A 24,546-nucleotide genomic window follows, 5' to 3' on the forward strand; every position below is an offset into this window, starting at 1 on the left:
TGTACTTCTTCATTTTCATGTGCTTTGTAGAAAGAAAACTGTCTTTAAATTGACACAAATTTTGTTCACTTTCTTAGCATTAATTTCTTAAAAAAACTAGGGGGTCAAAAAACTCATTACACACATAGATGAATACGTTAAAGGGGTCTAGTTTTCAAAATGGGGTCACTTTTGGGGGGTTCTATTATTCTGTCACTTATAAGCCAAACTTGGCTTGTTGCAGGAAAAAATATGTACTTCAAAAATTGTAAAATTAATGTAAAAATGGTAAGTCTACTAAATAAAAAAAGTAAAAGTTTTTTGTAAGTGCAGCCAAAATAAAGTAAAGATGTGGAAATTATTTCTGATAAAAAATATTGAATAGTATTTATGCATTATGTCAAATATTGCAGTTGAAAATAGGAAAATGTGCCAACTTTTAAAAATTTTCATAGATTTTTAAGTTTTTTAATAAAGATACGCATATTTTATCGGTAAAATTTTACCACCTAAGTAAAGTACAATATGTGACGATAAAACAATGTCAGAATTATTTTGATGTGCCAAACCTTTACGAAGTTATTCTCTGCTAAAGTGACACGTCAGATTTCCAAAATCTGGCTTGGTCACTAAGGGGTTAAAATATATTGTATCTTTCGCCCTTCCTAGGTTTTAGAGGACAATAAGAAAAAATATATTTTTCATTACACCTCTGGTCAGACCAGCAGTCAAACCCCCAATGTTAATCAGACTTCAGCTGACAGCCCCAATAAGACCCCAAATGTTAAAAAGACCTAAGATCAGACCCCCAATCAGACCTCAGCTCAAACCCCAATGTGAATGACCCCAATCAGACCTCAGATAAGAGCCCCATGCCTCTCATCAGCCCCCATATGCCTCTCTTCAGCCCCCATTACCTCTCATTAGCCCCCAGAAGCCTCATATCAGCCCCATTTCCTCTCACCAGCCTCCAGCAGCCTCTCTTTAGCCCCAGCCATGTTATATTAGCCCCATCAGCCTCCTTTCAGCCGCCAGCAGCCTCTCTTCAGCCCCCAGCCATGTTTTATTAGCCCCATCAGCCCCCAGCCATGTTATATTAGCCCCCATCAGCCTCAATAAATAAAATAACACTTACCTCTCCTGCTCCTGGACGCTGCTGCTCCTCACCTACATCGTGATACTCTTCCTCTTGCTGTTTGCTGTGCTCTGATCAAATGTCACAGAGCGCCCTCACGCAGTACGCAGCCTTCACAGCCGACAGCCATGGACCAGGAAGCAGTGAGTACAGAGTCTTTACCAGTTCCTGGTCCTCCGGTCTTCATTAGTATTCGCCCCATTAGACGCAGGGGCATTTCCCCCCCACTTTTGTGTTAAAAAAAAGCATCTTATGGGGCGAAAAATACGGTAAGTCATGAACAGAATATATGTCTTCCTAAACAGGATTTATCAGATGTTTTATAGAAGCCGTTATGTGACATCAATTAAGCTTTTATATACAAATATACAACCTGAAATAAAATCATGTCTATGACCAAGTGATATATTGTTTCATTATATTGTGGCCATATGGCTTCTCTCTTGTGCAACTTCACTAATGACCCCTAATTATGGATTTAGAAACAATTTTTTTTTTCTCATTCTGAATGCAGCTTCTCCCATGTGTGAATTCTGTCATGTCTAACAAGATGTGATTTCTCTGCAAAACATTTCCCACATTCTGAACACGAATATGGCTTCTCTCCTGTGTGAATCCTCTCATGTGTAACAAGATTGGACTTCTGTGTAAAAAATTTCCCACACTCTAAACATGAATATGGCTTCTCTCCTGTGTGACTTCTCTCATGTCTAATAAGATGTGATTTTTGTCTAAAACATTTCCCACATTCTGAACATGTATATGCTTTCTCTCCTGTGTGACATCTCTGATGTTTAACAAGCATTGATTTCTGTGTAAAGCATTTCCCACATTCTGAACATGAATATGGCTTTTCCCCAGTGTGAATTCTCTCATGTTTAACAAGAATTGATTTCCGTGTGAAACATTTCCCACATTCTGAACACGAATGCATTTTCTTTCCTTTGTGACGTCTTCGGTGTGTAGAAAGTCCTGAGCTGTTTGTGGATTCTTTACCACAATGAAACCTTTTAATCCTTTTCTGACTTGTACTTGTGGTAACAATCTGTGATTGGTCAGGAGAAAGTTCCTCATAATTTGGAGGATTATAGGACAGATCTGTACTGTGAAGTCCTGGATGTACATTAAGGGAAATTAGGTTTTTTCCTGAAGAGCGCTGCATGATATCTTCATCTTGTGGTAACATGACATTTTCACATTTCTTACTGAGATTTTCTGTTAAGATAAAAATGAAAATTAGTTTTAAAGTTTTTTTTTTTTTTGCAAACTACAGTCGTGGCCAAAAGTTTTGAGAATTACATAAATATTGGAAATTGGAAAAGTTGCTGCTTAAGTTTTTATAATAGCAATTTGCATATACCCTAGAATGTTATAAAGAGTGATCAGATGAATTGCATAGTCCTTCTTTGCCATGAAAATTAACTTCATGCATTTCATTGCTGTCATTAAAGGACCTGCTGAGATCATTTCAGTAATCGTCTTGTTAACTCAGGTGAGAATGTTGACGAGCACAAGGCTGGAGATCATTATGTCAGGCTGATTGGGTTAAAATGGCAGACTTGACCTGTTAAAAGGAGGGTGATGCTTGACATCATTGTTCTTCCATTGTTAACCATGGTGACCTGCAAAGAAACGCGTGCAGCCATCATTGCGTTGCATAAAAATGGCTTCACAGGCAAGGATATTGTGGCTACTAAGATTGCACCTCAATCAACAATTTATAGGATCATCAAGAACTCCAAGGAAAGAGGTTCAATTCTTGTTAAGAAGGCTTCAGGGCGTCCAAGAAAGTCCAGCAAGCGCCAGGATCGTCTCCTAAAGAGGATTCAGCTGCAGGATCGGAGTGCCCCCAGTGCAGAGCTTGCTCAGGAATGGCAGCAGGCAGGTGTGAGCGCATCAGCACGCACAGTGAGGCGAAGACTTTTGGAAGATGGCCTGGTGTCAAGAAGGGCAGCAAATAAGCCACTTTTCTCCCCAAAAAACATCAGGGACAGATTGATCTTGTGCAGAAAATATGGTGAATGGACTGCTGGGGCAAATTCATATTCTCCGATGAAGCCTCTTTCCGATTGTTTGGGGCATCAGGAAAAAGGCTTGTCCGGAGAAGAAAAGGTGAGCGCTATCATCAGTCCTGAGTCATGCCAACAGTAAAGCATCCTGAGACCATTCATGTGTGGGGTTGCTTCTCATCCAAGGGAGTGGGCTCACTCACAATTTTGCCCAAAAACACAGCCATGAATAAAGAATGGCACCAAAACACCCTCCAACAGCAACTTCTTCCAACAATCCAACTACAGTTTAGGGAAGAAGAATAATGCATTTTCCAGCACGATGGAGCACCGTGCCATAAGGCAAAAGTGATAACTAAGTGGCTCGGGGACCAAAACATTGACATTTTGGGTCCATGGCCTGGAAACTGCCCAGATCTTAATCCCATTGAGAACTTGTGGTCAATCCTCAAGAGGCGGGTGGACAAAGAAAAACCCACTACTTCTGACAAACTCCAAGAAGTGATTATGAAAGAATGGGTTGCTATCAGTCAGGAATTGGCCCAGAAGTTGATTGAGAGCATGCCCAGTCGATTTGCAGAGGTCCAGAAAAAGAAGGGCCAGCACTGCAAATACTGACTCTTTGCATAAATGTCATGTAATTGTCAATAAAAGCCTTTGAAACGTATGAAGTGCGTGTAATTATATTTCACTACATCACAGAAACAACTGAAACAAAGATCTAAAAGCAGTTTAGCAGCAAACTTTGTGAAAACTAATATATGTGTCATTCTCAAAACTTTTGGCCACAACTGTACAGTGTAGACAAACTTATTACATTCCAATTAGGCTGGAAGTTGATCCAGCAGGAAGGAGAAGTGTTCATTCACTTGGAATCCATTACTGACTTTGGCCAAAAAAACTGCACTTGTGATCCCAGCCTTAGGGTACTTTCACACTAGCGTTTTTCTTTTCCGGCACTGAGTTCAATCATAGGGGCTCAATACCGGAAAATAACTGATCAGTTTTATCCCCTTGCATTCTAAATGGAGAGAAATCTGTTCAGGATGCATCATGATGTCATCAGTTCAGTTACTGAACGGCGTTTTGGACGGAGGAAATACTGCGGCATGCTGCGGTATTATCTCCGTCCAAGCCGGATCCGGCATTAATTTACATTGAAATGTATTAGTGCCGAATGCGGCATTAAAAATACCCTAATGCTAGATCCATCTTTCCGGTCTGCGCATGCAGGGACCGGTAAAAATGTGAAAAAATATATAACAGATCAGTTTCTCCGGATGACATCCGGAGTGACGGATGCGTTCTTGCAATTAATTTGAAAGAGGGATCCATCTACAAATACTGTCCGTCTGCATGCAGATTGCCATCCGGCAGGCAGTTCACTCTGCCGTAAGTGTGAAAGTAGCCCTTACAAAGCTTCTATAACATCCTGACAAAGTCCAGGATTCTGGTTTACACCAGGTCATGACTTTTATTACACACAGTAAAAAATTACTTAACAAAACTAAAACATTTTAAAACCCTGACCATGTCTGGAAACAAGCCCTGCTCTCTGCCAACACATTTTGCCTTTCAACAGCAACTAGACATCATTGAAATAAAACAAGGAGCATCATGGTTGGAGCTGATCAAGTGGAGCATAATGATTTGGGGCTACTGGAGTGAACATCATGGTTTGAGCTGGTGAAGGGGGACATCATGATTTGGAGCTTCTTTGCTGCCTCATGGTCTGGACACCCTGCAACCATTGGGTAAACAACTGGGCAGATTTACTAATCCTGTTTAAAACGTACAGAGTAAATCTAGAGATGCTCCACATTTATCACAGGAGCTTGGGCTGGAGGACAGATCTGCTGCACAGCTACACAAGTCTGTCTACCTCTATACCACTTAGTGGTTTGTTTTTCTGTCACAATGGAGCATCGTAAGCCCCGCCCCTGCAGAACCTGCCTGTTGTTTCTATATGTGGAACCTTACAATCCCGCCTTTTTGGATAGATTATAAGAGCAGCACAGATCAGTCACTGGTTATCTACCAGCAAGTTCACACATAGCAGATCAGCTGCAGACATTTCTGTGACTGTCCCGCTGCCCTGAATGTGGCTTGTAATAATCCATGCACCTGCTGCAGAAACAACCCAATACATGGAAATGTCTACAATAAATGTGCCCTGTGTGAACACGCTCTAATGCAGCTGGAACATTCTGGGACATGCAGTTATTGCTAGAAGTCACACGTTCAGTCTGAAGGGGACGAGCAGATAATCGCTGAAGTGATGGACAACATGGTCACATTTAGCAATTTAAAGCCGATGCCGGACAAGAATTTTACTACAAATTTTTTCACATTTTATTGAGACCCCAACGACTTACATAACACACGCCTGTTCTACATCGATGACAAACAGTCGTACAGGGCGGACATTGCCCATAAACTCCATGTATGATCTACAATATATATACAATGCAGAACACGGATTGTACAAGACGTCTCTGTAGTAGTGTTGATCGAGCACCGTAGTGCTCGGGCCGAACACATCGTGATATTTGGGTGTTTTACCGAGCACCCGAGCACAATGGAAGTCAATGGGAGTACCCGAGCATTAAACCAGGTACCCCCTGCTCTGAAGAGGGGAGGGTGCCTGGTTCATAAGGAAATGTCCGAAATTGTTGGTAACACCACCAAAATTGTTCTGTAACAGCATGGGGAGGATATATGGATGTATCTTGGACTCGCTGGTCGCTGCTGATAATAATACGCACAAAACCAAGGAAAAAAAAAATCTATTTTAGAAGAAAAATTGATAGAAAACACTTTACAAGGAAGAGGCACTTCGATACACCCTTAGTTACCCATAAAGGAGGGCATCATACACACCCTTGAAAAATTATGATTGATGGCCTGCTGGGAGCAAGAGCCTGCTGATCTGACCAGCTAATACATTATGGGGCGGTGGCCTGCTGCCGCTTTGGTGACTCTAGTTAACCTGCCGCCGATTGCACGTCCCTGTGACGGTGACGATCCATTCGGTTGTCTGCCCTATAAACTTTCTATGTAATGGTCAGCTCAAAACCATTGTAAACTACGGGTAATGGGGAGTCAATGTTTGATTCCGGAGAGGGAGCCTGAGAAACGGCTACCACATCCAAGGAAGGCAGCGGGCGGCGTGCAAATCACACACTCCTAACTCGGGGAGTTACTGATGATAAATAACAATACAGGACTCTTAAGATGCCCTGTTATTGGAATGAGTAGTAAAGAAATTACAGGGAATGTCACTGTGGTATGTTGGATTAGGAAACATTAGACAGGAGAGGCCCTGCTGCCGCTTTGTTGACTCTAGTTGACTTCTGCCTGATCACACATCAGTAACTCCCCGACGTCCACGATCCATTTGGATATCTTCCCTATCAACTTTCGATGCAAAAGTCAGCTCAAAACCATTGTAACTATGGGTAACGGGGAATCAGTGTTTGATTCCGAAGAGGGAGCCTGGGTAACGGCTACCACATCCAAGCAAGGCAGCATGCGCGCAAATTACCTATTAGGTATAATTAGCTGAGGGCCTGTAGGTGAGCTGACCCTTTAAAAGATTTGAGTTGCGGGCTTGCTGGTGAGCTGAGGTAGAACAGACAAACCCAACTTGATTTTGATGGCTGCATTAATCTGCAGGTGACCATCATACAGTTCTACAGATTTGTTTCCATCTGCATATTTCTCAACAATCTGTGGCCTTAGTCTTTTATCCAGACTCAGTCATTGTGCCACTATGTGGCCTCCTCATGCTGCCATCTCCACACCATGTCACCTTGCCACTCATTTTTTATCACCATGCTGCTGCTGATGCAGCATAAAAGGCCTTAAACTGATCACCAGGCCCACAATCTAATTAAGGTTTTACGCACAAAACTAAAGTAAAAAAATATTTATATGCACGCTTGACACACAAGATGTGGCACAGATGTCACAGTTCACAGCAAGCACAGTATATGGAAAAAGGGAAATAAATTTCACTTACAGTGATACCTCGGTTCACGAACTTAATTCGTGAACTGACTCTGGTCGCGAACCGAATTGGTCGCAAACCGAGGCACATTTTCCCATAGGGTTCAATGTAAATCCGGTTAATCCGTGCTGACCTTTTTTTTTTTTTTTTTTGAAGCACAAAAATATGAAACAAATTACAATACACATTAGTACAGTATAGTAATGTATAAAGAGAGGACACTAACCTTGCTTGAGATGACTTCTGGCATGGAGGAAGGCAGGTGGGAGGCAGTTATTGTTTGGAGGGAGAGTCCCCCTCCATAAGGACATCAGGGGGATCTCCTTCAGGGGGTTCCTCTCTCCTTTGTCTCCTAGCTGCAGGCTCAGTTTTTCTGAAAAATCTGTCCAATGTCACTTGTCTCTTCATGCGCTGCATAACCCTCCGGAAATGAGAGACCACATTATCATTCATGAGATTTAGCACTCTGTTCACGACAGTTATGTTGGGGTGGTGCTTTTCAAAAAAATCATGGCATTCATTCCATTTTTGCATAATGGATTTTATGGCATCACTGCTAACCTCCTCCCTTTCTTCCTCTTCCTCAGTGGAATGCTCCTCAAGAAGTGCCTTCTGCTGCTCACTGTGGAGTTCAGAAAGTTCTTCCGTGGTCAGCTCCTCCCTATGTTCCTCAACAAGCTCTTCCACATCAGCACCATCAATGGCCAGACCCATACTCTTGCCCATGGACACAATTTCCTCCACTACCTCTGCATCAGACCCTTCAAAGTCATGTTCACGTTCAGCGACACATTCTGGCCACAGTTTCCTCCAGGCTGAATTTAGGGTTCGGGGAGTGACCTCTTCCCAGGCTTTGTCAATGAGGTTAATGCAGTGGACAACATTGAAATGTTTCTTCCAGAAGTCTTTCAAAGTCAAGGACGTCTCTTCAGTGACATTAAAACACCTAGTGAAGAGCGCCTTTGTGTACAGATTCTTGAAGTTGCAGATGACTTGCTGGTCCATGGGCTGCAGAAGTGTTGTGTTGGGGGGGAGGAACTTTACCTTGATGAAGTCATACTCAGCATCCATATCATCCACCAAGGCTGGAGGGTGTGCCGGGGCAGTGTCCATCAGAAGAAGGCACCTTTCAGGCAGCTGGTTATCAGAAAGATATTTTCTGACGGTGGGTGCAAACACCTCGTGCAGCCATTCCATAAACAATTGCCTTGTGACCCAAGCTTTGGCATTGGCTCTCCACATGACGGGCAGTCTGGCCTTGTTCACATTTTGTTCCCTAAATGCACGAGGGGTCTGAGAATGGTACACCAGTAGTGGTTTAATTTTCAAATCGGCGCTTGCGTTGGCACACAGCAAAAGGGTCAATCTGTCCTTCATGGGCTTGTGCCCTGGTAGTGCCTTTTCCTCCTGCGTGATATAGGTTCTGTTCTGCATTTTTTTCCAGAAGAGCCCTGTTTCATCACAGTTGAACACTTGTTGAGGGACGTATCCTTCTGTCTTCATGAATTCCGCAAAGTCTAACTTGTAGGCTTCTGCTGCGGCCTTGTCAGAACTGGAAGCCTCACCATGTCTAATCACACTGTGGATGCCACTTCTCCTGCGGAATTTTTCAAACCACCCCCTACTGGCTTTAAATTCGTTACTTGCTGCACTTGTAGAGGGGCTTCTTTGCAGTAAATCACTGTGCAATTTCCTGGCTTTCTCACAGATCATAGCTTCACTAACGCTATCACCCGTCAGCTGTTTCTCATTCAACCACACCACAAAAGTTTTTCCACCTCTTCCAGCACTTGCGTCCTCTGCTTGGTTAACATTGTTACTCCTTTTGCAACATCAGCTCCTTTGATGGCGGCTTTGTTTTTCAGAATAGTTGAGATTGTTGACTTTGCCATCTTGTACTCCGAGGCCAGATCAGTCACACGAATACCACGGTCATGCCTTTCTATAATTTCCTTCTTCAGCTCAATGGTTATTTTCTTCACAACCTTGCTGTCACCTTTACTACTGCTCTGCACTTTCTTTTTGCCACCATGCTTGCGCTGCACATTCTTGTCACCTGCATTTCCACTTTGCACATTGTCCCTTGCATTTCCACTTTGCACATTGTCCCTTGCATTTCCACTTTGCACATTGTCCCTTGCATTTCCACTTTGCACATTGTCCCTTGCATTTCTGTTCTTGTCACCGTCATTGCTGCTCCGCACTTTCTTCTTTCCACTATGCTTCTTGGGAGCCATATTGGGTGTCCAGTGAACTGTACAGTACTGTATGTGCTAAAAAGCACACCAAAAATCAAAAAATCACTTAAAATGTTTGCAGAGTACTCACAGTACTTCTTTCTGTGTCTCTTCTTCTCTCCACGGTCTTCCTACAGGAAGTCACGACCATGTGACAGCCTGGAAATAGCATTAAAATGGCCGCGGCTCCTGTTCGTGAACCGAGGCATATTTTTATGAACTTTTCTGTTCGTAAACCGAGGTATCACTGTATATTTTTACTATCTCTTGTCCTGACACACACAGACGCTATTGCAGAGCACATGTGACAATTCACTGCAGGGACCGTTTATAGGAAAATTATGTATAAAATATATTTGTTGTCACTAATGCCTGGGGTAATGACATTTGGGGTAATGACATTTGGGGTAATGACATTTGGATGCTGCTATTCTTTTGTCGTCCGCACTGCCATACCGCTGAACACATACCCCTTGTCAAGGGAGATTTACGAGAGGGGGTGCTCCGTGGAACAGTTGTGGGCCTGTTCAGTGTTGCCCGCCTTCTACCTTTTGCCTCTTCCAGCCTGTTGCAGTGCTGCAGATCCTTCCCCCTCTGTACTGCTGTCCTCGCTCGGCTTGTTGCCACCTTCCCAGGTTGGGGAAGTGACCTCGTCGGTCAGCAACTCCTCTTCCACTTCCTCACTCTGATCATCCTCCTGATTTGTTGACCTAACCACAACCTCAGTGATTGACAACTGTGTGTCACCCTCTTCCTCAACCTGTTGAGACAGTAATTGTGATTGATTGACAACTGTGTCTCATAATCATCCACCTCATTAAACACTAATTGCTGTTCCCCAGCGTCATGTTCTTGTGACTCTGGATGCTAAAGAGGTTGGGAATCGGGGCACAAGATCTCAGGTCCCTATTCAAGTGGGCTCGGTGAGCGGGCCACACCAATTAATGGCGATGAAAAGAGCTCCTCGTAATATCCGAGTGTGGGATCACTTGTTTGGCCACACTGTAAATAGGAGGGAGGAGGATCAGGGGGAGGATTGTGTGGACCAGACTCCTGGCTACTGAGACTAGACTTTGTGGAAGACAGGGTGGTGCTTAACCGACTGGAAGCATTATCTGCTGCAATCCAACCGACCACCTGGTCGCACCGGTCTGACTTCAAGAGTGGTGTCCTGTGCCGCCCTGAAAACTGGGACATGAAGCTAGGTATAGTGGATGATTGTTTTTCTTGTGCTCTGGCAGCAGGCACAGTTTCACCGCGCCCAGGGCCACGGCCTCTGCGTGCACCATCAGCATCACAGCCACAGCCCCGTCCCTTACTGCTCGCCTTCTTCATATTAAATGTTATATGCACGCTTGACACACAAGATGTGGCACAGATGTCACAGTTCACAGCAAACACAGTATATGGAAAAAGTACGCAAAAGTATGGAAAAAGGAAAATAGATTTCCCTTATATTTTTACTATCTCTTGTCCTGACACACACAGACGCTATTGCAGAGCAGATGTGACAATTCACTGCAGGGACCGTTTATAGGAAAATTATGGATAAATTATGTAAAAAACATATTTGTTGTCACTAATATTATTCCCAATATCTGGGCCCGAAACACACACGTTATTGAAGCACAGATGTGACAATTCACTGCAGACACTGTTTATAGGAAAAATGTGGATAAATTATGGAAAAATATAATTGTTTTCACTAATATTCTTCCTATCTCTGGCCTGACACACAGACGGTATTGCTGAACAGATGTCACAAGTCACTGCAGACACCTTCTACAGTCGTGGCCAAAAGTTTTGAGAATGACACAAATATTAGTTTTCACAAAGTTTGCTGCTAAACTGCTTTTAGATCTTTGTTTCAGTTGTTTCTGTGATGTAGTGAAATGTAATTACACGTACTTCATACGTTTCAAAGGCTTTTATCGACAATTACATGACATTTATGCAAAGAGTCAGTATTTGCAGTGTTGGCCCTTCTTTTTCAGGACCTCTGCAATCCGACTGCGCATGCTCTCAATCAACTTCTGGGCGAATTCGTGACTGATAGCAACCCATTCTTTCATAATCACTTCTTGGAGTTTGTCAGAATTAGTGGGTTTTTGTTTGTCCACTCGCCTCTTGAGGATTGACCACAAGTTCTCAATGGGATTAAGATCTGGGGAGTTTCCAGGCCATGGACCCAAAATGTCAACGTTTTGGTCCCCGAGCCACTTAGTTATCACTTTTGCCTTATGGCACGGCGCTCCATCGTGCTGGAAAATGCATTGTTCTTCACCAAACTGTTGTTGGATTGTTGGAAGAAGTTGCTGTTGGAGAGTGTTTTGGTACCATTCTTTATTCATGGCTGTGTTTTGGGGAAAAATTGTGAGTGAGCCCACTCCCTTGGATAAGAAGCAACCCCACACATGAATGGTCTCAGGATGCTTTACTGTTGGCATGACACAGGACTGATGGTAGCGCTCACCTTTTCTTCTCCGGACAAGCCTTTTTCCTGATGCCCCAAACAATCGGAAAGAGGCTTCATCGGAGAATATGACTTTGCCCCAGTCCTCAGCAGTCCATTCACCATATTTTCTGCAGAAGATCAATCTGTCCCTGATGTTTTTTTTGGAGAGAAGTGGCTTCTTTGCTGCCCTTCTTGACACCAGGCCATCTTCCAAAAGTCTTTGCCTCATTGTGCGTGCAGATGCGCTCACACCTGCCTGCTGCCATTCCTGAGCAAGCTCTGCACTGGTGACACTCCGATCCCACAGCTGAATCATCTTTAGGAGACGATCCTGGCGCTTGCTGGACTTTCTTGGACACCCTGAAGCCTTCTTAACAAGAATTGAACCTCTTTCCTTGAAGTTCTTGATGATCCTATAAATTGTTGATTGAGGTGCAATCTTAGTAGCCACAATATCCTTGCCTGTGAAGCCATTTTTATGCAACGCAATGATGGCTGCACGCGTTTCTTTGCAGGTCACCATGGTTAACAATGGAAGAACAATGATTTCAAGCATCACCCTCCTTTTAACAGGTCAAGTCTGCCATTTTAACCTAATCAGCCTGACATAATGATCTCCAGCCTTGTGCTCGTCAACATTCTCACCTGAGTTAACAAGACGATTACTGAAATGATCTCAGCAGGTCCTTTACTGACAGCAATGAAATGCAGTGGAAAGGTTTTTTGGGGATTAAGTTAATATTCATGGCAAAGAAGGACTATGCAATTCATCTGATCCCTCTCCATAACATTCTGGAGTATATGCAAATTGCTATTATAAAAACTTAAAGAGGATCATTCACTAGTATACAAACTAAAAACTAACTCTATCTGTGGGCAGAGCGGCGCCCAGGGGTCCCCCTGCACTTACTAGTATGCCTGGGCGCCGCTCCGTTCGCCCGGTAAAGACTCCGGTGTCTCAGCTCCGTCTGTTGTACTGGACTGATTTTTGTAGGAGGCGTGTCCCTTGCTGCAGTGCTGGCCAATCGCAGCGCACAGCTCATAGCTATATGTCCCTAACTATGCATGAGCATGTCGCTCCAGGATCGAGGCGCAGCGGCATGACGTGAAGACGCCGACGTGCCGCGCTCCTCCCTCCCCCCTTCTCCTGTGTGCCATGAACCACGTTGGCTGAAAGACCGCTGGAAGATATACGGCCTGGACCGAGACGCCTTGGAGCCGAGCCAAGGGTTTGAGAGCGGACGCTCCCCCCCCCCCCCTCTCCCCCTTCAGGGGTTGGATGCTGCAGACCGGAGTAAGCAGACGGCGGAGGACGTGAAGAGGAGAATCCACAGGTACCCTCTTGTCTCCTGGCGGCCTTTGTGCGTATGTGAGGTCCGGTCCTTCTGGTGCAGAGTGTGGTAATGGACCGGGGTAATGACTTTCTGGAAGACGCAGCTGTAGCGGGATAAGCGCCCCAGCAGCAAACTTCATCTTTTAAGGAGAATGTGGAACGGTCAGGGCAGCCGGTAGCAAGAGGAGGAGGGGGATAAAAGATAAAGATAAGCAGCACCGCTGGAATATCTGGGATTCAGACTATTGATTTCTGTGTTGGTGTAAACAACAAGTATAACACCTGAAAACGGAGCTTAAAACTGGGGGGGGTAGAGGGTCTCAATATCCGCGGGCCTCTCTGTTGATAAGCGCTGAAAAGCGTTGAAAACCGCCTATAACCGCCTATAACATTGGGGAGATAAGAAGTGAAATAAAATAAAGCAGCGGAGAAGGGGAACAAGGAAAAAAAAAATAATAATAATAATAATAATAATAATAGGGGGCACCTTGCAGTATTCATTTGTAAGGTCCCTTGGACTTATGCACTTATGCACATGAGCAATTTAATTCACTCTCATGTAAAGGGACGACTCCAGAAGTACAAGTGTATTTTCCTTTGGTATGTGGACTGGAGAAGACCGGCCGGAGCAAATGTCCATTATATCCATATTGGTCTTGTGACTGGAAAGAGCGGGACAGAACAAGTGGCTTTTTTTTTTTTTTTTTTTTTTTTTTTTTGTGTGGTCCTTTTCTGGTGCTGCTGTTTTCCATTTATTGAAACGCATGCATAGTTTTGAGGACATTTTTGGAATGTAACATACTGCATGGTACTTTATTATTTTCTGTTATTATTTTCATTTGTGAAAAGTGTATTTTGTTTACTTTTGTTTATTTTGGGACTGCGCAATGTGCATCGGCCTCCTACTGGATTAGGAACTTGGTAAAGACCTATATATGTTGTACTTTCTCTCAACCCTTTTTTTTCTCTCTGTCAAGTTTTTGGCAAGTTAACCCCTTCCACTTTTCCTTCCCCTGGGGAGATTATAGTTATGCCTCCAAAGGGCGTAAATAGAAAATCTGTGGGTGCTTCCTCGCCGGGTGTAGGCAAGGGTAATATCACTACAACAAGCCTGGAGAAATATCTTAGATCGCCTTCAAAAATGAAGAGCTCACTACGGGGAAACAAGGAAAATCAGAAGGAAACTTGTGAAGTGGTGGCTTCTGAGGAACGTGGTGGAGTGGAAAGGAGGAGGGGCAGTGGGGAGGGGATGGAAGAAAGAATTAATTCTGTAGATATGAGGCTTATGGAAATTCTGGGCGCAGTACAAAAAACCAATCATAGTTTGGAGGAGCTGTCCTCAAAGATTGCTTCGGTGCAGGTTGACCTCTCCTTTATAAAGGAGGACATGAATAAAGTAAGGGAAAAGGTGAAAGAGTTGCAGATTTCCTCCGGAAGTATGAAAAAGGACCTAGAAGGTGTAAAGAAAAAAGTGGAAGGGTTAGATGGTGAGAAAAAAATCCTTCTAGAGAGAATTACTACATTGGAAGATATGTCCAGGAGATCAAATATTAGAATAGTCGGATTCCCTGAGGGAGTGGAAGGAGAGGATACAACTGGGTTTATTCAACAGTGGTTACAGGATAATTTTACAGAGTGTGCTTTATCTCAAGGGTTTGCAGCGGAAAGAGCCCATAGAATACCAGGGAGACCCCCCCCCCAAAAGGGGCCCCCCCTAGGGCAATTTTAGTTAAAATACAAAGCTCCAGGGACAGAGATGTAATAATGCGATCAAAAAGGAACCTGCAGACAATCGAGTTTAATGGGAATAATATAGAGATATATCCAGATTACTCTAGAGCGACACAGATAAAAAGGCGTGAGTTTAAAGAAGTTAAGAAGAGACTAGCGGATGCTCAGATACAATATGCCTTGTTATATCCCACTAAGCTTCGTATTATATATCGTGATCAGGTTAGCTTTTTTGGTTCTCCAGCGGAGGTAGCGGACTGGCTGGATGCTAAAGGAATTGGAACATGAACAGCATTAGATTGGCGCACAGGGGATAGGGGGTGGGGGTTGGAAGGGGCCGAATGTAAGAGGTGGGGGAAATGTCTATTTCCACCGACCAGATAGAGGGGGGGGGGAGGTTTGAGGTGGGAACGGTTGTCTTGGGAGGCTCTGCAGGAACAGGGCAGAGAAGGGAGAAGGAGAAGGATAGATCTAAATGAGTAGAATAATGACATGGAATGTACGGGGCCTTGGAGATAGGATCAAGAGGGTTGCGGTCTTTGATAATGTAATTAGACATCTTCCGGCTATAGTAGGGTTATTGGAGACACATAGTACAAAAGATAAGATGTATTTACTAAAGAGGAAGTGGGCTCGGTATCAATACCATTCGTGTTTCTCTACTTACTCATGTGGAGTTAGTGTATATATTCATGATAAGGTAGATTATCTCCCAATCGACCAGGCAATTGACGAGAGGGGTAGATATGTATTCCTCCACTGCCAGTGGAATGGTATAGTATGTATCCTTGCCTTTGTGTATATACCTCCCCCTTTTTCTTTAACGGTTATTCATAGATTAATGGAGTTTGTAGATTCAAGGGGTAAATGCCCCATAGTAATAATAGGGGATCTCAATAACGTTATGAATAGTGAGTTGGATAGATACTCAGTTACCCCAAGAAATAAACAGGAGCCTGCTCAACAAACATCGCTGTGGAAAATATCGCAGGAACTCTCCCTAATAGATGTATGGAGGTATCTTTATGAAGATAAGCGAGCGTTCTCCTGTTTTAGTCGGGGAAATAAAATAATGTCCAGAATAGACATGGCCTTGATCAGCTCAGAATTGATAGATCAGATCTCAAGTATGAGGTATGAAGCAAATAGTATTTCAGACCACTCTCCTGTCTGTTTGCTGTTCAAAACAAACTCCAGACGAGTTGGTCGAGAATTCCGCCTGAATCCACATTGGTTGAATTTAATCAAGGAAGAACAGGGAATCAGGGCGGATATAGAGGAGTTTTGGAAGTATAACTTGGGCTCTGCAGGTCTAGGGTATGTTTGGGATGCTTTTAAAGCATTTCTGCGCGGTATACTGGTAAGTAAAATTAAGGGATTAAAGAGCAGATTTGCTAAACAGGAGAGAGAGCTGGTAGATAGGATTAAAAAAATAGAAGCAGAACATATGAATAAGAAACTCCCGGAGTTGACAGAACAGCTGGATGAGGCGAAAAGTGCTCTGAAAAATTATTGGATGGACAAGGCACAACATAAAGTGTTTTTTGAGGGGGAACGGTATTTTAGGGAATCTGGAAAGTCTGGGAGATTATTGTCTACTCTTGTACAGAATCAAAGGGGGGGTAACAGGATTGGTGGTGTCGAGAGGAGAGATGGGGGGATGGCATCCAGCCAGGGAGAAATAGAACAGGAATTTATTAAATATTATGGGGACCTCTACTCCTCCGAGGGAGGGGGGGGGATTGAGGAGATTGGACTTTTCTTGGCGGGAGTGCCGACCCCCAGACTCTCGGAGGAAGAGAGGGACCTGCTGAATGGTCCTATTGAAGTGGAGGAATTGCGGGACACACTGAAAACCATTCAGGGTAATACGAGTCCCGGGTTGGATGGCCTGCCCTTTGAGATATATAGAAGATATGGAGATGTTATTCTCCCAGTTTTTGCGCAGGTCTTAAACGATTCAATGGACAGGGGGGAACTTCCTGCCTCCCTTACGGAGGCTGTAATAAGTCTGATAGGAAAAAAGGGGAAGGATGAGAAAAGGGTGGACTCGTATCGCCCCATCTCTCTTCTTAATACAGATTTTAAATTATGTGCCAAGCTACTTGCAAATCGCCTAAAAAGAGTTATTGAGACGTTAATACACCCGGATCAATCAGGGTTTATACCTAGACGTCAGGCCCAGACAAATATTCGACGGACGTTTCTGAATTTGCAGATGGGTGGGGAGGGCGCCCACTCCATTCTGTCATTGGACGCTGAGAAAGCGTTCGACAGGGTGGAGTGGGCGTACCTCTGGAGGATTATGCACGAGTTTAACTTGGGTGAAAAATTTATTGGATGGGTGCAAACGCTATATAAGAAGTCGAAAGCTAGGGTAAAAATAAATGGAGTAATATCAGAGCCCATATCCCTACAGAGGGGAACCCGTCAGGGGTGTCCACTCTCCCCATTATTGTTCGCCATATTTGTGGAGCCGCTGGCATGTAAGGTTCGAGCGGACAACCAAATTAGGGGGTTCGGTGGAAGAAGTGTACTGGATAAGATAGGCCTCTATGCCGATGATATTCTGTTCTTTGTGGAGGGGGGTATACCAATGGTATCATACCTCATAGGAATAGTAAACCAGTTTGGTTCAATTTCAGGCTTTAGGGTGAACTGGACAAAATCGGTATTGCTCCCAATCGGTTATGAAATAGGGCAGGAGGAAATTAATGTCAAAGTTTTGAAATCCACTGAGTCGTTTGATTATCTGGGTATCAAGGTTAGTTCAAGGATACAGGAGTATCCAGAACTAAATATTGACCCTCTTTTAAAAAGGATTAGAGAAAAAATATGTGTCTGGCAAAAACTGTTAATCCGACAGGCGGATCGAATTGCGATAATAAAGATGGTCCTTCTGCCGCAGATTTTGTATGTTATTTCCTCCTGCCCTGTATGGATAGGGGATCACTTCTTTAACTCATTAGAAAGACTGATAAACGATCTCATTTGGGGGAGAAAGAGGGTCAGGCTGAAACAAAAATATTTATGGTTAGATGAGGAAGATGGAGGCCTGTCTGTTCCCTGTTTTCGTGGCTACTATTATGCATCCCAGCTACAGTGGCTAATGATGGAGGATGATGGATTGCGTCGTTATCTGGAGGGGGAAATTGGAGGTCTCCAATATAATATAGTCAGCCTCTTAGAAACTGGTGTTTTAATAAGTAAGGGCAGGAAGTGCCCAATTAGTAAGATGATACACTTAGTTTGGGTTAAGGTTAAAAAATTATTGGGTATAAATCACTCATTAAGGTTTACTCCTATTTGGGGAAATCTTAATTTAAGAGAGTTCTGGAAGTTGGAAGACTATGTATTTTGGGATAGAAAGGGTATTAGGTTTGTGGCTCAGATGGTGGTGGAAGGACAGGTGAAGACGTTAGAGGAAATGGGGGTTAACACAGATATAGATGGTCTCACATGGTTTAGATATGGTAGATTAAAACATGCCTTTGACTTAACAGAAAATAGAGAATATTTTAACACTAAACACTCAGAATTTGCTGAATTTTGTTATCAGGGAGTAGGGAGTAAAGTATCAATCTCACAGATTTATAAAAAAATAAAGAAGGGGTTAGGAGGGGTGATCAGATTTAATAGTGAAAATAAATGGGCACAAGAGGTGACACCGTCTATTCTGGATTGGAGAAGTATTTATAAAAATATAAAAAGGAGTACCATTTCTAGTAATTTTCGACTGACGCAGTTCTTTATCCTCCACCGGACTTATATTACTCCTTGGGCATTGAGCAAGATGTATAAAACAGGGGAGGCAAAGTGCTGGAAGTGTAGTAAGGAGGGAGCTGATTTTGACCATCTGATTTGGTACTGTCCCATTGTGCAGGGATATTGGGCGCAAGTATTCCAGGACCTTAGTAGAGCAACGGGGCACGACGCCCCACTGGAGATTAGCATAGCAGTGCTGGGGGACACCAGAAGAATTGGGGTGAACAGAGAAAATGAAAGGAAATGGGAAAAAGGGTTAATGCTTGCGCGGGTGGTGCTGGCTAGAGGATGGGGAGCGAGCAGCCCGCCAAATGTGGAAGAATGGAAAAATCTATGTGAGAGGGTGCAGAGATACGAATATATCAGTCAGGAGAAAAGGGCGATAACAAGGAGGGGAGAAATAAATAAATAAATAAATAAATAAAAATTAAGAAGGAGGGATACTGGTCTGAAACAGATGCCTGGTAAAAGGGATCATGGAAACAAATTGCCTGCAGGGGCTCCCAGGACAACCAAGAGGGTGGAGGGTTGGGTGGGTTAGTTTTTCCTTTTTTTGTTTTTGAGGTATTATAATATATTATTGCTGTGAAGCAAAATGAAGTAGATACGGGGAGTATTTGTAGCAAAAGTGAGGCTATTTAGTAACTGTGTAATACATGATGATTTAAACTTAGAAGTTAGTAATTATGAAATATATGAGGATGTAAAGTTTTTGTACTCTGCAATGTACATTCCCCTGGAATTGTTTTTTTTGCCTCTTCTTTGGTCTCGTGTTTTAAACATATGTATGAAAAATGATAAATAAATATAATAAAAAAAAAAAAAAAAAACTATGCATGAGCATTGTCCCTACACGCATGTTTCACTGCCAGGACATAGGGCAGTTCATCAGGGGAGATGATGTGAAAATAAAGCAGGTCAATCCTAGATAAAGTGGTCAGGCCTGCAGACCAAAAATGACACGATCAGTCAAAATGGTCAGTAGGTGCACGAAGGTGGTCGGCTCCTGTGTGGGCTACCCCATAGATAGGGGGTTAAGGATGGTGTAGTAAACAGATGTATGTACCTGCATGTGGGACGCCAACTAACCTGGCGTTCACTCCTTTTTTAAATATGCCTGGATCCCGCTGCTGATGACGTCAATGACAGACGTCAGGTGGTGCACCGCCCGCCCGCACGTAGGCGTGGCGCATGCGCACATCACAGAGTTGAAACGAGGCATGGAGCGCAGGGAAAGTGCCTGGTACGGAATGCACTCCTGCGCATGCGCGAACTCGCATCTGATATCGCGGAAGCTGTTACAAACAGCAAGAGAAATGGGAAGCGAATTAGGTATATTAGTGCTTCACAGTATGCAGTGATGTACCAATGATCGGACATTCATAGGTACATCCAAGCATATTGAACCTCGATCGGTTCTATTTTAAAGATATTTGTGGCTGTTCATCCCTTGTGGGATCAGAACGGCTGACGGATCGTGATACAGGCACAGAAACAGATCATAAAGGATGGTCATGGGAGATAAGATAATATCTCACATAGGGTCTTGGTCAGTGTTGGTAATTGACCTGTAAATTGATAGTGCAGAATTATGATGCTGTTAATTAATAACAGATGAATGTTCATACTGCGCACATAAATTCAAAAGTGGTGTCTCAGGTATTCAAAGCTAACAGAAGGTGGCAAATTAAGTAGGTGATGGCTAGTACATGACGGCTGCTGTCAAAGAGGCGGCGGTAACGGTGACATAAACCCACAAAAGTGTCAGTCTACAGGAAACAGCTGTAATTCAACTGTTCATTGAGACCGTTAGGTGTGACAGTTTTTAAGAGAAATATCCACCGTGTCTCACGTTGTAGAAGGATTTTATCCCAATCGCCGCCTCTTTTGGGGGGCTGACGGTCTCAATGCCCATAACCTTAATGACCTTAGGGTTGCCTTGGTGTAGATCGCAGACGTGGCGTGCCACTGGAGTATCGCGACGCTTATCAATATCTAGGAGATGCTCACCTATGCGTCTACGCAACTCACGCTTTGTTTTTCCGATATATTCCATTTGGCAAACGCAAGTGATTTTATATATCACCCCCACAGTTCTGCATGAGATGAAGTCTTTGATATCAAAGCTACGATTAAGGTTTGTGCTGTAAAAGGTTTTTCCTGGACTGATATTACCACAGGCCACACACCCGCTGCATCTGTAACAGCCCACAGGCCGACGGCTAAGCCACATATTAGGCTTAGCTGGTGGTGCAAGATGGCTATGCACCAATAAGTCTTTGAGACTTTGTCCCCTTCTAAACGTCACCTGTGGGTGTTCATGCAGGACTTCTCGGACATCCGGGTCCATAAGTAAAATGGGCCAGTGTCGCTTTAAAATCTCTTTCGATTCCTTAGCAGAACCATCAAAAGTGGTAATGAACCTCACCTTCCTGTCACTTTGCTGTCTATTCTTTGGAGTAAGTAATGTCTCTCTCGGGGTGTTTTTAGCCCTCTGGAAAGCTACTCTCAGCACCTTATCAGGGTAACCCCTGGCCCTGAATCTTTGCCGGAGGTCGGCTGCCTGTTGTAGGAACTCATGTTCCTCAGAGCAATTCCTGCGCAAGCGCAGGTACTGTCCGTAAGGTATTCCTCTCTTTAATCCCAGAGGATGGCTACTCTGCCAGTGTAGGACTGAGTTTGTAGCCGTTGTTTTACGAAAAACAGTTGTAGAGAGATCACCACCAGAGTTCTTGGAGATGCGGACATCAAGGAAAGGAAGTGAACTATCACCAACCTCGTAAGTGAAACGGAGGCCTATACTGTTAACGTTCAGAAAGTCCACAAACTTTTTGAAATCCTGGGTGCCCGCATTCCAGACAATCAGGATGTCATCGATGTACCGGGCCCATAAAGTGATGGGCCCGGTCATCGGTTCACCCTCCCCAAAGACGACGGTCGCCTCCCACCAGCCCAGGAGCAGATTGGCATAAGACGGCGCACAGGAACAACCCATGGCCGTGCCCCTGAGCTGGTGCACCTACTGACCATTTTGACTGATCGTGTCATTTTTGGTCTGCAGGCCTGACCACTTTATCTAGGATTGACCTGCTTTATTTTCACATCATCTCCCCTGATGAACTGCCCTATGTCCTGGCAGTGAAACATGCGTGTAGGGACAATGCTCATGCATAGTTAGGGACATATAGTTACTAGAGTTAGGGAAAGGTTCCAGACAGGGTCGTCCTTTCAAGGACGAGTGCCCTGTGGTCAGGTTGCTACCACACTTCTAGTTACAGGGTACCGGTTAGACAGCCATAGGATTTCCTTAGGGACCCTGCACACGTGTCCGACTGTCAGCTGGTTGTTATCTCCCCAGTGATTCATCCGACCATCCATACAGGAAGAACGACTACTTGAATATCGTGTGTTGGAGCAGCCGACAACCTCCCCTGGGTACCGGTAGGAACCACTGGTTACCCTCACAGTGCCGCCGCGCACTTTAAACTTACCATCAATATACTGAGATGACCATGGGCCACAGTTATTAATGGTCCTACACCGTGCTCATCTCTTTATATTCACTTTTCGCACCAAGTATCTAGGATTTTATCAGCAAATGATAATAAATGTTATGTTTTAAGATGATTATTCTTTCAGAGTGACACTTATATTCCGGATAATCTAGAAGGCAGATACACCTCGATCTGACCTCCTTGAACCTATTTATGATTTTTGATCACGACTGTATATAGAGAAAGAATCGCAAAGTATGGAAAAAAATAATAATTGAAGACTACTTTGCAAGATTAAATTGCTGCTTAAAAGGACTTTGGGTCTTTGAAACTGTCTGTCCCTTCCTACGCTCTGCTCTCCCTGACTCGGAATGAGCCGAACCTGCGTCATCAGGTGCTATATAGCACCCAATGACACGTTCCAGGACAGCCAATCACTGTAATGCCAGTAGCCAACATGGCTACTGGCATTACAGTGATGGCAGTACTTACCTGCATGTTTATTGGCTGCTTAGCAGCCACGAAACGTGCGGGGAGGAGACTCGAGCATGGCGCTCGAGCACACGCGGTACTCGAACGAGTACAGCCATGTGCCGAGCATAGCGATGCTCGAGCCAAACAGGTATTCGGCCGAGCATGCTCGCTCAACACTACTCTGTAGTATAGTCTACTATACCGGCCCGATGGAGGCCAGAAGGACACGCTCTCATCATGTGACTGGAGCCCTATGGACATGACTGACATATAAAGAACACGTAGCCTATAATGTAATGTGAGAAGAAACTGTGGAGATCCTCCATTACATGTCACTGCACACACGTGTATACACTGCACATGACGGCTCTTACCTTGTGATATAAGAGGCTGGTGCTCCTCCATTACATGTCACTGCACACACGTGTATACACTGCACATGACGGGTCTTACCCTGTGATATAAGAGGCTGGTGCTCCTCCATTACATGTCACTGCACACACGTGTATACACTGCACATGACGGCTCTTACCTCGTGATATAAGAGGCTGGTGCTCCTCCATTACATGTCACTGCACACACGTGTATACACTGCACATGACGGGTCTTACCCTGTGATATAAGAGGCTGGAGCTCCTCCATTACATGTCACTGCACACACGTGTACACACTGCACATGACGGCTCTTACCCTGTGATATAAGAGGCTGGTGCTCCTCCATTACATGTCACTGAACACACGTGTATACACTGCACATGACGGGTCTTACCCTGTGATATAAGAGGCTGGTGCTCCTCCATTACATGTCACTGCACACACGTGTATACACTGCACATGACGGCTCTTACCTCGTGATATAAGAGGCTGGTGCTCCTCCATTACATGTCACTGCACACACGTGTATACACTGCACATGACGGGTCTTACCCTGTGATATAAGAGGCTGGAGCTCCTCCATTACATGTCACTGCACACACGTGTACACACTGCACATGACGGCTCTTACCCTGTGATATAAGAGGCTGGTGCTCCTCCATTACATGTCACTGCACACACGTGTATACACTGCACATGACGGGTCTTACCTTATGATATAGGAGGCTGGTGCTCCTCCATTACATGTCACTGCACACACGTGTATACACTGCACATGACAGCTCTTACCTTGTGATATAAGAAGCTGGTGCTCCTCTATTACATGTCACTGCACACACGTGTATACACTGCACATGACGGCTCTTACCTTGTGATATAAGAAGCTGGTGCTCCTCCATTACAGTTCACTGCACACACGTGTACACACTGCACATGACGGCTCTTACCTTGTGATATAAGAGGCTGGTGCTCCTCCATTACACGTCACTGCACACACGTGTATACACTGCACATGACGGCTCTTACCCTGTGATAGAAGAGGCTGGTGCTCCTCCATTACATGTCACTGCACACACGTGTATACACTGCACATGACGGCTCTTACCTTGTGATATAAGAGGCTGGTGCTCCTCCATTACATGTCACTGCACACACGTGTATACACTGCACATGACGGCTCTTACCCTGTGATAGAAGAGGCTGGTGCTCCTCCATTACATGTCACTGCACACACGTGTATACACTGCACATGACGGTTCTTACCTTGTGATATAAGAGGTTGGTGCTCCTCCATTACATGTCACTGCACACACGTGTATACACTGCACATGATGGCTCTTACCTTGTGATAGAAGAGGCTGGTGCTCCTCCATTACATGTCACTGCACACACGTGTATACACTGCACATGATGGCTCTTACCTTGTGATATAAGAGGCTGGTGCTCCTCCATTACATGTCACTGCACACACGTGTATACACTGCACATGACGGCTCTTACCTTGTGATATAAGAGGCTGGTGCTCCTCCATCATGGCCTCCTTGTACAGA

At 44.3% G+C, this 24,546-nt stretch overlaps 1 protein-coding gene across 1 annotated transcript; it reads right to left on the bottom strand.

Annotated features, from left to right (window-relative positions):
* Positions 1 to 1,085: 1,085 nt before the first annotated feature.
* LOC122924992 (gastrula zinc finger protein XlCGF67.1-like) lies at positions 1,086 to 24,546 on the bottom strand. The gene is made up of 2 exons (XM_044276539.1): positions 24,497 to 24,546; positions 1,086 to 2,329 (listed from the first exon to the last, which is right to left on the bottom strand). The coding sequence occupies exons 1-2, from the start codon at positions 24,528 to 24,530 to the stop codon at positions 1,614 to 1,616; spliced, it is 750 nt and encodes a 249-aa protein (XP_044132474.1). The 5' UTR covers positions 24,531 to 24,546; the 3' UTR covers positions 1,086 to 1,613.

This window comes from Bufo gargarizans, chromosome 1 (assembly GCF_014858855.1).
Source record: "Bufo gargarizans isolate SCDJY-AF-19 chromosome 1, ASM1485885v1, whole genome shotgun sequence".
In the NCBI taxonomy this organism is placed as follows: domain Eukaryota; kingdom Metazoa; phylum Chordata; class Amphibia; order Anura; family Bufonidae; genus Bufo; species Bufo gargarizans.

Excerpts from the sequence above, each read along its gene's own strand:
- LOC122924992 (XM_044276539.1), bottom strand. The coding sequence starts at position 24,530 with ATGATGGAGGAGCACCAGCCTCTTATATCACAAG. Across the intron at positions 2,330-24,496 it reads CCAGCCTCTTATATCACAAG|AAAATCTCAGTAAGAAATGT; the intron begins GTAAGAGCCGTC and ends TTATCTTAACAG.